The 15,286-nt window shown below is 42.7% G+C and overlaps 1 protein-coding gene across 8 annotated transcripts in view; it reads right to left on the bottom strand.

Annotated features, from left to right (window-relative positions):
- The window catches only part of LPIN2 (lipin 2), a 75,351-nt gene that overhangs the window by 38,604 nt on the left and 21,461 nt on the right, over window positions 1-15,286 (bottom strand). For 5 of the 8 annotated variants that reach the window (XR_005593627.1, XM_039522443.1, XM_039522439.1 and 2 more), the window contains 2 exons: window positions 10,729-10,929; window positions 748-843 (listed from right to left, as the gene is read on the bottom strand). Coding sequence is in view for 7 of the 8 variants with exons in the window: in XM_039522437.1 (XP_039378371.1) it covers window positions 748-843; window positions 10,729-10,929 (297 nt within the window). In the remaining variant the exon portion in view is untranslated. Of the gene's footprint in view, window positions 1-747; window positions 844-10,728; window positions 10,930-11,873; window positions 12,072-15,286 lie in introns of all 8 variants that reach the window. The other 3 variants (XM_039522440.1, XM_039522441.1, XM_039522442.1) reach the window with 1 other exon arrangement.

Below are 15,286 nucleotides of genomic sequence, written 5' to 3'. Positions count from 1 at the left end.
CTTCGGATGCATAGAATGGAACACACAGACAGGGGATATTTATACATACAGAGAACATGAAAAGGTGGAAGTATGCATACCAACAGGCAGAGTCTAATTCTGTACTATTCTGTACTAGTTACTCTGGGCTTCCTCCACTCCCCAAGGCTATACTTTAAGGCAACAGATGTGTAAGCATCAAGAGCTGAAAAGCCTACAATCTCAAGAGGCCTTGGGGGATATTCAGGACAACTGTATCAGAAAGCCAAGACACTACAATGACTTCCTAGTCTTGGAAAACAAGTTAACTAGTGAAAATTCAGAGATAAGAAACTGCACCCTGCCAATGTAAACAAACCACACTGATACTGAGGTCAGTAACACAAGTGACTTGAACTACTTGCAAAGAGTAGTTAATAGTCACTGCACAGTCTGTACAGTCAACGTCACCCTAAAGTTAACAACATAATAGATTATTATTCTAAGCAAACAGGGTGAAAAGTGCAGCAAGTCTTCCTATTACAGCTCTGAAAAACAAAGTGTGATAAGGAGGATCTGTTACTTTCCTGCCCCAGTAAATGAGTTACATACAGTATTTTATTGAACTATTGCAAGCAAATAACGCAAGTTATGAATCAGCAATAAAAAAAATCATTAAAAATGCTGTATTTTAATATTGAGAACATGAGACACAGCACTAGTAACAGGATATAATTAACTAAACAATGTACTCAGCAATGTACTCTTCAAATGCCACAAAACACTTACGTATTCTTCTTCAGTTTCCTGTACGAAGAAAGCTTCTCCATTATCACCTAGCTTCATGTGAAGATCAACTGTGTCGCCATTAATTTCTATATCAATCTGTGGGAGCAAAGACAATTTAACGTAGAGTATCTTCCACACAGCAAAAAACACAAATATTTACCTTAAGACTGATTCCTTTCTGATTATTTTTATATTAATGCCTGCATTCCACTTTATGATCACCACTCCAACTGCAGGCTTCTCCCAAGAAGACTGTCATACCTCACTCTTTGTGCTCTCCTACCCCACAAAAGAAATCAGTACTTTTTTAGGAAGTAGATTGAGGTTATTGAGACTAGCCACATGCTTAAATACCTTATTAACTGGAGCTCAGCACCCAGCTGACAGCTTCGGCTGTGGGGCTCCAGCTGTCAATACCCCACTTCAGTCGGTGGAAGCACTCCTGGTGAGGACGCACACCGCTCACAGAAGGAACAGTGTGGATGTGAACTACCACTTTAATTGCAGAGCCACTGGCCATTATCTTTGAAAACTCATGGCAATCGGGGGAGGTCCTGGATGACTGAAAAAAGGCCAATGTAGTGCCCATCTTTTAAAAAGGGAAGGAGAAGGATCTGGGGAACTACAGGCCAGTCAGCCTCACCTCAGTCCCTGGAAAAATCATGGAGCAGGTCCTCAAGGAATCAATTCTGAAACACTTAGAGGAGATGAAAGTGATCAGGAACAGTCAGCATAGATTCACCAAGGGCAAGTCATGCCTGATTAACCTAATTGCCTTCTATGATGAGATAACTGGCTCTGTGGATGAGCAGTGGATGTGTTATTCCTTGACCTTAGCAAAGCTTTTGATATGGTCTCCCACAGTATTCTTGCCGGCAAGTTAAAGAAATATGGGCTGGATGAATGGACTATATGGTGGATAGAAAACTGGCTAGATCATCGGGCTCAATGGGTAGCGATCAATGGCTCCATGTCTAGTTGGCAGCTGGTATCAAGCGGAGTGCCCCGAAGGTCAGTCCTGGGGCCAGTTTTGTTCAAGATCTTCATTAAATGATCTGGAGGATGGCATAGACTGCTATCTCAGCAAGTTTGCAGATGACACTAAACTGAGAGGAGCAGTAGATACCCTGGAGGGTAGGATAGGATACAGAGGGACCTAGACAAATTAGAGGATTGGGCCAAAAGAAACCTGATGAGGTTCAACAAGGACAAGTGCACAGTCCTGCATTTAGGACGGAAGAATCCCATGCACTGCTACAGACTAGGGACCAAATGGCTAGGCAGCAGTTCCACAGAAAAGGACCTAGGGATTACAGTGGACAAGAAACATTTTGGGCTGTATAAGTAGGTGCATTGCCAGCAAATCGAGGGACGTGCTCATTCCCCTCTATTAGATATTGGTGAGACCTCATCTGGAGTACTGTGTCCAGTTTTGGGCCCCACACTACTAGAAGGATGTGGATAAATTGGAGAGAGTCCAGCAGAGGGCAACAAAAATGATTGGGGGCTGCAGCACATGACTTATGAGGAGAAGCTGAGGGAACTGGGATTGTTTAGTCTGCAGAAGAGAAGAATGAGGGGGGATTTGATACCTGCTTTCAACTACCTGAAAGGGGGTTCCAAAGAGGATGGATCTAGACTGTTCTCAGTGGTAGAAGATGACAGAACAAGGAGTAATGGTCTCAAGTTGCTGTGTGGGAGGTTTAGGTTGGATAGTAGGAAAAACTTTTTCATGAGGAAGGTGGTGAAGCACTGGAATGGGTTACCTAGGGAGGTGGTGGAATCTCCTTCCTTAACGATTTTTAAGGCCAGGCCTGAAAAAGCCCTGGCTCGGATGATTTAGTTGGGGATTGGTCCTGGTCTGAGCAGGGAGTTGGATTAGATGATCTCCTGAGGTCCCTTCCAACCCTGATATTCTATGATTCTATGAATTATTGTGTAAGCTGTATGTCGACTTAAGTCAACTTAATTTTTTAGTGTAGTCAAGCCCTGGGTGAGGGTCAGAATGCTGGATGGCAGATATTCAAGAGCAAAAACTGTTTATCTTTTAAAGGCTTGGTTCCTTATTTTATGTAATATCAGCCATAATACTCCTCTGGGCACGAGTTTTGACTACAACAGATCCTCCCTAGAACGCACGTCTATATAGCGCAAATTTGCTTATAGCGCGGGACTCTGCATGGATCCCAAATTTAATTACTTGCATTGGAATCCATCGTAACGCGGTCCCCGTGATAACATGGGACCACACATAGATCCAAAACCCCGCGTTCTAGTGAGAGTCCGGTGTATTACTTTCTGAAGCTCAATTAATGCTGCTACTGGTTGTACTGCTTATATGGCAATGGAGACAAGACACATGACTCCCCATTTTCCATTGTATTTCCAATGTAAAAAGTCATACAAAGGTATTCCAAGTTAGACTAGTTGCAGGTGAGTGGGGTAAGAGATTACCCTTCTTGCTCAGATCCATGAACTTCAAATAAGAAAGCAAAAATAAAAGTATGCATCAAATTTGTTTTAGAACCTAGGAGTAAAGTTTTACAAGTAAATGCCTCAGTATTTTATATTGTTTTCCCATGGTGAAATCCTGGGCAGCAAAGTTAATTCCAGCCAAAAACATTCAGACAGAATAGGAAACTTCAATATTCAAATCAAGATTATTCATTTTGTGAATGTGAAGCCACCTATTTTGCGGCAACTGGACATTCATTTAGCTTAATCCACTCAAAAGGTATTTAGTTTTGGAGGTTATATTCCCAGTATTTGTCACAAGGACACACAATGGGCTTGTCTTACTGTTTAAAAAGTTGCAGCCATATGATATTTGCTCACTTTGAAAGTCTGAATATGACAAATCTGTTTCTATTTAGTCCCTTTGCCTTGTTTGGGGCACTTAACAGCCTATATCAAATATGGCAGCTAGTACAGATATTGCCAGGAAGATGAAGTTTTAGGTTACACACAACAGGAGTAAGATTAACATGGGAAAAAAAAACACGCTTATAAGATGGAGCCATCCTCAATGTGATGATGAGCTTACACTTGGAATGCTTACTTGTTAATAGTGGTGCATCATGAAGCCAGTAGTTAAAAAAAAAACACAACTGTTACTAAATGTTCCGTAACTGTTGTTCTTCAAGATACGTTGCATATGTCCATTCCATGTTTGGTGTGCACACCAAACATGGAGTCACCAGAAATTTTTCCCTCAGTGGTATCCATTGGTTCAGCTCTAGCACCCTCTGGTGCCCTGTGTTCATGTGCTGGTATAAGGGGTCCATCTGACCCACACCCTCAATTCCTTTTTGCCAGCCAATTCTGACCGAGTAGGAGAAGGGTGGGTCTGGAATAGACATGTGCAACACATCTCAAAAACCAACAGTTATGAAAAGGTTAGTAACTGTTTTTATTTCTTTGAGTGCTTTCACATGTCCATTCCACGCTAGGTGCTCCCAAGCATTACCATAGGAAGTGGGATCAGAATTCATGGACATGCGGACTGCAACACAGTTCAACCAAATCCAGCATCATCTTTAGCTTGCTGGGTGATTGCACAGTGGGACGAAAAATGTATGTACCGACGACCAAGTCACTGCTCTGCAGATGTTCTGGATCAGGACTTGATCCAGGAACACCGCTGAGGAAGCTTGCACCCTTGCAGAATAGGCCGTCACTATAGCCAGTGGTGGGACCCTCGCCAGCTCATAGCGTGTGTGAATGCATGATGTGATAAAGGATGAAATCCTCTGAGCTGAAATAGGAAGGCCCTTCATCCTGTCCGCCACTGCCACAAAAAGCTATGTGGATCTACAGAACGGTCTTGTCCTCTCAATATAGAAAGCAAGGGTGCGTCTAACATCTAGGGTATGGAGACATTGCTCCTCTATGCTTGCGTGTGGTTTCGGAGAGAAAGCCAGCAGGAAAATGGCATGAAATTGCAAAAACTCTTTCTGGAGGAACGCAAAATGAGGACAAAGCTGTACCTTGTCCTTAAAAAAGGCTATGTATGTGGGTTCTGACATAAGGGCCCTGATCTCTGAAACCCTCCTTGCCACAGTGATAGCCACCAGAGAGGTCACCTTCCAGAAAAGATACAACAAGAGGCATGTTGCCAGTTGCTCAAATGGGGGGTCTGTGAGTTTTGACAAGACCAGGTTTAGGTCCCACAGTTGACGAGCTCCCAAATCTGTGGGTATAGTCTTTCTAGGCCCTTGAGAAAACCAATGGTTATCTCATGCGAGAAAACCAACTGGTCACCCACTGAGATGTGGAACACCAAAATCACTGCCAGGAGTACTTCACCTGATGAAATTGCTAGACTTTGCTATTTCAGATGTAGCAAATACTCTAGAACGGTCTGCAGTGACGATCAGATGGGTGAAACCCCTTGCTGGGAACACCATATGGAAAAAACACTTCCATTTGGCAAGTTATGTAGCTCTGGTAGTGGGCTTCCTGCTACATAACAGAACCTGGCAGACTTGCGCCAAACAGACCAGCTCCTCGGGATATAACCATGGAGTTTCCAAGCAGTTAGGTGGAGGTCACTGAAGTTTGGGTGGAGCATTCGACCGTGGTCCTGTGATATCAGGTCTGGGAGGAGAGGGAGCAGCATTGGAGTCATTACTGAAAGGCCTAGCAGCATGGTGAACCAGTGCTGGTAGGGCTAGGCTGAGGCTACGAGAATGACTTGTGCTTGCTCTTAAGCAGGACTTAGTGCACGAGAGGAATGGGGACGGAATGCACAGAACAGTTGTCCCATCCAAGGGAGCAGGAAAGCATCCATGAGTGAGCTTGGGCTGTGGCCTTGCAGGGAGCAGAACTGGTGACCTTTCCTATTCTGGCAAACAGGTCTACTTGGGGAGTCCCCCATTGCTAGAAAACTACCCTTACTACATCAAAGCGAAAGGACCATTCGAGATTACTTGGAGAAAGACCTGTTGAGGTGATCTGTCAGCTTGTTTCGGGCTCCCAGAATGTGAGAAGCTTTGAGATGGAGCGAGTGCAGAACTCCCACAAGCAGATAGCTTCCTGACACAGGGAGGAAGAGCAAGTCCCTTCCTACCTGTTGAGGTAAAACATGGCTGCCATATTGTCTGTGAACACTAGCACGTTCTTGTTCACGATGTGGGTAAGAACACCTGATGGGCCAGGCTGACCGCTCTTAGCTCCCTGATGTTTATATGTAGGGAAAGCTCCTCCGGGGACCACAGGTCCTGTGTCCTGAGGTGCCCTAGGTGAGCTCCACATCCTAAAGCTAACACATCCGAAACTAGGGATAATGAGGGCTGGGTCCTGGCAAAGGGGACGCCTAAGTGGACCAACAGAGGGTCCTTCCACCAGTTGAGGGAGGCAAGGACTAGGGCAGGAATGATGAGAACCAAGTGCAGGTGATGGCAGCTTGGTGAGTACACTGAGGCCAGCCGTGCTTGAAGGGCTCTGAGGCATAGCGTTACATGCTGTACTACGTATGTGCACGCGGCCATGTGGCCTAACAGTCTGATGTAGAAATGGGCTGTCATGAGTGTGTGGACCTTGACTTTCACTATCAATGACCCTATTGCCTGAGAACAGATTTCTAGGAGGAAAACCCTGGCCTGGGAGGAATTGGGCACTGCTCCAATAAACTTTAACCTCTGCACCAGGGTAGACTTCTGCTAGTTTCTAAGCAGGCCCCATGTCTGAAAGGTCGATTATAGAGCTGGATACTGGCCTCACTTGGGCCCAGAGTGGCCCTTTACCAACCAATCGTCAAGGTATGGGTAGACTTCTACCTCTTTTCTTCTGCCATACATTTTGTGAACACCCTCGCAGCTGCCAAAAGGCCAAAACGGGAGAACCATAAATGATAGTGAATCTGGTTTACAATGAACCTGAGTAACCTCCTGCGGCCTTAGAAAATCAAGACATTGAAATAAGCGTCTCAAGTTGAGGGCAGCGTACCAGTCCCCCAGATCCAGGGAGGGAATGATGGAGGCCAGACAAAGCATGCAGAACTTCAGCTTCTCAAGGTAGCCACTGAGACGGTACGGGTTTAAAACAGGTCTCACACACACACCTCCTGTTGGCCTTTGGAATTAGGAAATATCGGGAGTAAAACCCCTTCCCTCTTAAGTCCCAAGGAACCTCCTCCACAGCTCCCATTTGAAGACGGTCAAGTGATTTTTTTTTTAAATCAACTGTGATTAATTGCTCCATTAAAAAAAGCAATCGTAGTTAATAGTGCTGTTAAAACAATAATAGAATACCATTTATTTAAATATTTTGGATGTTTTCTACATTTTCAAATTATTGATTTCAATTACAACACAGAATACAAAGTGTACTGTGCTGAATTTATATTTGATATCAAATATTTGCACTGTAAAAAAAACAAGAAATAGTATTTTTCAATTCACCTATACAATTACTGTAGTGCAATCTCTTTATCAAGAAAGTTGAACTTACAAAGGTAGAATTATGTACAAAAAGACCTGCATTCAAAAATAAAATAATGTTAAACTTTAGAGCCTACAAGCCCATTCAGTCCTATTTCTGGTTCAGCCAATCGCTCAGAAATATATGGCAAAATGCAGGTGAAACAGAGCAGGAAACATACAATTCTCCCCTAAGAAGTTCAGTGACAAATTTAATTAACATTTTTATTTTTAACTCGTGTCATCAGCATGGACGCATGCTCTCTGGAATGGTGGCCAAAGCATGAAGAGGTATATGAATGTTTAGCATATCTTGCACGGTAAATACATTGCAATGCCGGCTACAGAAGTGCCATATGAATGCCTGTTCTCACTTTCAGGTGACACTGTAAATAAGATGACAGGCAGCATTATCTCACGTAAATGTAAACAAACTTGTTTGTCTGAGCAATTGGTTGAACAAGAAGTAGGACTGAGTGGACTTGTAAGTTCTAAACTTGTACATTGTTTTGTTTTCAAGTGCAGTTATGTAACAAAAAAAATTACATTTGTAAGTTCCACTTTTGCGTTAAGAGATTGCACTACAGTATTTGTATGAGGTGAATTGAAAAATACTATTTTGTTTATCATTTTTAGAGTGCAAATATTTGTAATAAAAAATAATAAAGTGATCCCTGTACACTTTGTATTCTGTGTTGCAATTGAAATCAACATATTTGAAAAAGTAGAAAAACATTAAAAAATATGTAATAAATTTCAATTGATATTCTATTGTTTAACAGTGCAATTAAAACAATTAATTTGAGTTAATCGCATGAGTTAACTGCAATTAAATCAATCTATCTTTCTGTAGTTAATACGTTTATTTTAATCTTTTATCCTTATCAGTGAGTTCATCTGAAGTGCTTAGGGAATCTGCTCAGATTACAAAGGATGGTGCATATCCACTATCCTTTGACAAAGTGTCAAACTAATTAATGAGCTTGCACTGTTCAAGAGAAGGTCTTGAGCAGTGTTAGGACGGTACATTTCTGGGGTGCAAGGCTGTGGGGGGGAGGGATTTGCTGGTCTCCCCCTGTATATTTCATGAGTGGCTTGGAGAGCATTCATGCAACTTACCTGGGTATGTCCCTGCATGTTGTTGGCTGAGTGATCGCAGCACTTGGAGGGATTTGCTACTTGTCACTAGCACAGCATTGAGAGACACAGCCCAGATGGAAGAGTTAAGGGGACACAACGGTCCCACAGCTCCAGATTGCACCCCAGGGGTGTGTCACTGATATAAAATTACTGAAGGTAGTTAAGTCCAAAGCTGACAAAGTTTGGACAAAGGAATCTCACAAAACTGGGTCACTAGGCAAAAAAAATGGCAGATGAAATTCAGTGCTGATTAAGTACAAAGTACAGTAGAAGAGAGTTACGAACACCTCATGAATGGAAGTTGTTCATAACTCTGAACAAAATGTTACAGGGTTTTTTCCAAAACTGAAAAGAGTTATTTTTACACTGACTTAATACAGCTTTGAACTTTACTATGCAGAAGAAAAATGCTGCTTTTAACCATCTTAATTTAAATGAAACAAGCACAGAAACAATTTCCTTACTTTGTCAAATCTTTTTTAAATAGTTTACATTTAACACAGTACTGTATTGCATTTGCCCCCCCACCCTTTTTTTTTTTGGTCTCCACTGCTGCCTGATTGCATACTTCAGTTCCAAATGAGGTGTATGGTTGACCAGTCAGTTTGTAACTCTGGTGTTCGTAACTGAGTTTCTACTGTAATGCATATTAGAAAACAATCCTAACATATATACAAAATGATGGGATCTAAATTAGTTGTTACCTCTCAAGAAAGATCTTTGACTCATTGTGGGTAGCTCTTTGAAAACATCTGCTCAACGTGTGGCGGCAGTGGAAAAAAGCTAACAATATTAGGAACCAATAGGAAGGGACGGAAAATAAGAAAAAAATATCAGAATGCCATTTATATGACTCTATGGTACGCTCATACCTTGAACGCTGCGTGCAGTTCTGGTTGCCCCATCTCAAAAAAAAAGAGTGAATTGGAAAAGATACCGTGAAGGTCAACAGAAATAATTAGGAGTATATAACAGCTTCCACGGAAGGAGAGATGAAAAACTCTTGGACTGTTCAACTTAGAAAAAGAGATGACTACAGGGGGATAGGCTAGAGGTCTATCAAATCATGAATGGGGTCAAGAAAGTGAATAGGGAAGTGTTATTTACTCCTTCATATACCACAAGAACTGGGGGGGGGGGTCACTCAATTAAATTATCTGGCAGCAGGTTTAAAATAAACATAAGGAAGTACTTCTTCACACAACATACAATCCACCTGTGGAACTCATTGTCAGGAGATGTTGTGAAGGCCAAAAAATATAACTGAGTTCAAAAAAGAATTAGGTGAGTTCATGGAGGATAGGTCCATTAATGGCTATTAGCCAAGAAGGTAAGGAAGACAACCCCATTCTCTGGCTGTCCCTAAACTTCTGATGGCAGATTGGATGCCAGGGGATGGATCGCTCAATAATTGCCCTGTTCTGTTCATTCCCTCTGAGGCTTCTGGCACTGGCCACTGTCAGAAGACAGGGTACTGGGCAGATGGACCATGGTCTGACCCAGTATGGCCATTCTTATCTTCTCCAAGAGCCTTTCAGTTTTCCTTCTCCTCCTGGTCCTAAAGATCTCATGTTGCAGTGTCCCTCCTCCCAGCTAAGATGGAGTAGATGTTATGACCTCCTAAACTAGTCAATACAGTGACTACAGTTGGCCAGAAGAAGTAGTATGAAGCACTTCCTCCTCCAGTGTATCAGAGCCAGTCCCGTTTAAACAACAAAAGAAAATACACATTTACTAGTAAAAAGCTGTCATTTGAGACAAACTGGTAGATTTGACTGAAGTGTGAGAAAAACCCCTGAACATGTTATAAGACTCTTTTGCAACTTTGATTGCTATAAAGTGTCAGAGTATTGATTACATTTCTTATAGCATCAAGAAAGTTACAGGGGGAAGAGAGTAATGACTAACACATAAACATCCCCAAGCATAAGTAATCTGCAATAACTGAGGTCCCAGTACTACAATATCCAGGGCTTTGGAGCTGTGCTCTGACTCTGCTCCAGCTCCAGGCAAAAACCTGCAGCTCCAGCTCTGGGCTCCGCTCCAAAGCCCTGAATTAGCCACTTGATCCATGTTTCTTCAGCTAGCAGCACTGGGAAAACCTCCAGAAGTCTAAGGCCATGGGACGACTATACATCCCTTGGGCTCATATTAAGCTCAATGGGTAGCTCTCAGAAATCTCATCTTTCCTTCCTGATCTGCACACACTTATCTTTGCAGTGATCCATTCCTTATCAGATGACCGTGCAGCCAAAGATTATCTATCAGACCTCAAAACCATCATCTTATACCGCCTGTGTGTGAAAGTGTTCTGGCCTCAGCATTGCTGCAGGGTGTGCATGCATAAGAGGAAAAAAATATATAATTTTTTCTTTCAAGTGACAGTTTCATCCCCCACGCCCATGCCATTTGCTACACTTACCACTTTTTCCTTAGAACGCAGAACCCCAAGCTTCCCAAATCGGACATGGAAAGGAGAACACTGGTATGTACCATCCTGCTGCCGAACCACAATTACATCGATGCATCCTGAAAGAGTGGCCTGGTTAATGCCTTTATATAGTTCTTTCACAGTAACTAGAACTTGTCCTGCAAGCTGTCCCACGTAATTCATCGTCTGAGACTGCAAAAAAAAAATAAAGGGAAAAAATTAAGTCAGATATTTGTACCAAATTTAATCTTGCAATGTCATTTAATTGTCAATGAGTGTTTACTATAAGCCACATGATTAGCACAAGTGTTTTTTACAGGCACTCCACTGATTGAACTGTGAGATCAAGGTTTTTCTGGAAAAACTCTTCAGAGTTTCTTTTCTGGTGAGATTGCTGCCAGTATCTACCAAACCATCTCTGTTATATTAATTATTTCAGTTCAGAGCTTTCAAAATCATACTAGCAGTAGCTTTCAAAATCATACTAGCAGTAGCATAAATCACATTAATTTAAATTGAACTTATTCTTGTAGCATCCAATAGTGCTGATATAGTTAAGATGATGTGTCAGTAATACTCTAAAAATCCCTCCTTTTAGGGATTTATAACTCACCTCTGCAAGAGTTTTCCCTAGCTAAATGTGACATATAACATCTCATTTAAATCATGTTTTTTAACATGAAAGAGCTTCTGAAGTGGGTTCTAGCCCACGAAAGCTTATGCCCAAATAAATTTGTTAGTCTCTAAGGACTCCTCGTTGTTTTTGCTGATACTAACATGGCTACCATTCTGAAACCTTTTTCCCAATGTATGCTTTTAAAATTACAAAAATGAAACAGGAAGAAAATAAGTTTGATTCTCCAATCCATTATATCAATTTTATGCTCATACAACTTTTGAAATCTTTTGAGTTACATGAGTTTTGAACTAGTTTAAGAAACTGAAGACTCTTGGCCAGCAGTTTTTCTATAAGACATTGATGGACAGAGTTTTTTGGGAGGTGGGCTGATGGCACTGCAGGTAGTGGGAGGTATATAACCTGCATCTACATGCAACAGTCCAGACAAAGGTAATGGAGACCAGAATACTGCCATAGAGTTGATGAGATAGGCAGATATTTCAGCTGAAACACCTACCTACATCAACAGTGGTGAATCAGAGAGAGCAGTCTCATCTTGTGATTTTCTTCAGTCAGGGTGTCTTACTAACTGGAACATGAACCCAGGACATTCGTGGCACCAAGCCGTCAATTTTTGAAAGAAGGCAGCATCTGTACTGCTTCTTGATTTCTGTGATGGATGTTCAACAGTTCACCCTCACAACAGTGCCAAATCCTGTTCAACAAGTATTTAGGAAGGGTTAGGGGACTTATAGAGTCATGTCTGACGACAGGCTAAGTTTTAGCCACTTCTAACAAAATTCCATAGTAGTGATTCACAAATGAGAAGTTGCCTTCACAAGTCAAAGATTAAAATCTTTCATTTTTAAAAAACTTCTGCAGCATAGGGCTCAACAGGTCTGAATACTCTTGCCTCTCCACTAGTCCTTGTATAAATACTTTATTTCAGTAACTGGGATTTGAACAGTGAGCACCAACAAAAAAATATTGTTGTGAATCACCTCAGAAGGTAATTGTTTAAAAGTTTTCAGTTTCACTTTGGGAGACTGACAAGACTGAAGTTGGTTCCTAAGATCTGACACTAATACTGTAAGTTTCCCTACAGAAAATTTAAATCCACCATTAAATCCATGGTAAAGGAATACTGAAAAATATACCTTGTATCCCTTCTCTATGAAAACTGACTTCAAATAGATTTATCAGAAAAAGTCACACACGCCTGTCTAACTCATAGCACAGCCACCTTAAACTCTTCCTGTTTGAAGTACTCTTAGGAACTTTGTAGATCTCATCATTAATACACAATGGGCTTCAAAAAGAAAAAAAACAAGAGATGCAGAAAAAAATTTGAGGTCTCTCAGCGTTTTATCAGGTGAAAGATAAGTTCAATAATCCATTTTTAAAAGTTGTAAAACATGGTACTGCTTTAAACAAGAATTCTAAGGAAAAAATATTTACTAGCTTTTCACTTGAGTCCAGAATCCTTCTGGCTGATCAAAATCCACATGCAGCTTCAGCCAATTTCGCCTCCACTGCCAAGAAGCTTGAAAAGTTCTTAAAACTGCGGAGTTAGGGGCACGCCCACCATCTATCATGACCTAGCTACTACAGTGACTAGAAATGTTTAGATATGGTAAGTCACAATTCTGGACCAGTGAAGACAGGGAGCAATGACATTTTACATTGCTCTCAAGCAACCCTGACTGATTTAAGAAGCAGTTTTCACTGGATCCAAAAGGAGCTGCTTCCTACATCTTGTGGGGGTGGGAGGGAGAAGCAGGGGGGGGGGTGAGAGGAAGAAACACATTTGCCACAACACAAGACTTAAGAGTGGTACTGTTCTAAGGAATGGTCTACACTACGTTGTTAGATCGACATTCCCTGCATTAGGTTGAATTTATAATTAGCTTGTCTGCACTACAGAGCCCTTCCTGCCAACCTAAAGGGTTTTTAAAATCAACACCTATACAGCACCTCAACGAGAGTAGCAGCACTAGATTCGACCTTCCCAGGTCGAATTAGGGGTAGTGCAGACACAGCACGGTGTATTTCGACTTGTTTGGCATCCAGGTGGTGTCCCAGAGTGCTCTAATGTGTCCATTCTGGACAACACTTTCAACTCCACTGCACTTCAGCCACTAAAACGGGAAAAGCCCCGGGAACTTTTGAATTTCATTTCCTGTTTGATCAGTGTGGAGAGCTCACCACCACAGTTGACCATGGCTGCCCAGGTACGCAAACGTGCTCCAACGTGGAGCATACAGGAGACACTGGATCTGATTGCTGTGTGGGGAGAAGAGTCTGTGCAGGCAGAGCTCAGAACCAGCAGAAGAAATGCTGACATCTATGCCAAAAATCGCACAGGGTATGGGGGAAAAAGGCTACATCAGGGACACACAGCAGTGCCGTGTGAAAATAAAGGAGCTCAAACGGAGACAAGGGAAGACAAGGGAGGCAAATAGTCACGCTGATGCTGAGCCACAGACATGCCGCTTCTGTGAGCATCTGCATGCGATTCTAGGCGGGGACCCCACCAGTACCCCAACACTCTGTGGATACCTCCCAGGGGACCCAGACAGCCACAGACAACAACGAGGAAGACATTGTTGATTAGGAAGAGGAGGAGGAGAATGCACAGCAGGCAAGAGGAGGTTACTCACCCTGTGCAGTAACTGACGTTCTTCAAGATAAGTGTCCCTGTGAGTGCTCCACTTCAGGTAACGGTGCGTCCCAGCGCCTTCGATCGGAGATTTGTACACAGTACCCCTACAGGCTGTGCACGCTTCTCGAGCTGTCAGTGTTTGAATAGCGCATACACAGCTCGGGCTCCTCAGTTCTTTCTCTACAACGGAGTCTGTTACGAGAAGTAGAGAGGAGGAGGGCGGGTTGTGGAGCACTCGTCTCAAAAAATGTCAGTTACTGCACAGGGTGAGTAACCACCTCCTCCTCTTCAAGAGATGTCCCTGTGGGTGCTCCACTTCAGGTGACTGAAAAGCAGTATCCCTTAGGATGGTTTAACTTTGGATGAGGCAAGAAGGCTGTTGACAAGACAGCTCTACACAATCTGATGTCAGACACTGCAGTGTGAATAGGAGCGTAGCAATTAGCGAAGGTAAGGTTCGATGCCCAGATAGCTGCCTTGCAAATGTCAGACACTAGGACATTACGGAAAAAGGCCATGGAGGTGGAGACAGTTCTGGTAGAGTGTGTTCTAATAGACGTAGGAGGTTGTATTTGCCTGAGTTGGTAACAAAGGCGTATGCAGTCAACAATCCATTAGGAAAGTCTCTGTGTAGAGATAGCATTTCCTTGTGAATGCTGAGTAGTAGAGACAAAAAGTCTGGGGGTTTTCCTAAATGGTTTTGTTCTATCCAGGTAAAAGGATAATGCTCTGCGAACATCAAGAATGTGCATTGTTGTTTCAAAAGGTGTTAGCATGAGGTTTTGGGATAAATGTTGGGAGCTGTATAGATTCATTGATGTAAAAGGAGGAGTGTATCTTAGGTAAGAACCTTGGATGTGTGCGGAGTGTGACCTTATCACGGAAGAATGCGGTATACGGCAAGTCCGCCATAAGCACCCCCATTTCTCCTACTTGTCTGGCAGATGTGATTGCTATGAGGAAGGCGGTCTTCATGCATAGGTGGAGAAGGAAGCAGGTAGTCATCAGTTCAAAGGGTGTATCCATCAGGGCTTTGAGGACTAGGTGTAGATCCCAAGGTGGAGCAGGCGGTTTCACATCCGGGTATAATGTCTGGCTACCCTTCAGGAACCTTTTGGTGATTGGATGGGCAAGACTGTTACGTTGTCAATCTTATGGTGGAAGGCGGCGATTGCTGCGAGTTGGACCTTGAGTGAGCTAGTAGAGAGGCCAGATGTTTTAACGTGTAACGGGTAATCCAGTATCAGTGGGAATGAAGCAGGAACTGG

This window comes from Mauremys reevesii, linkage group 2 (assembly GCF_016161935.1).
Source record: "Mauremys reevesii isolate NIE-2019 linkage group 2, ASM1616193v1, whole genome shotgun sequence".
In the NCBI taxonomy this organism is placed as follows: Eukaryota; Metazoa; Chordata; order Testudines; family Geoemydidae; genus Mauremys; species Mauremys reevesii.
The sequence above is the reverse complement of the archived record's forward strand: the minus strand, read 5'-3'. Positions and strand labels throughout refer to the sequence as shown.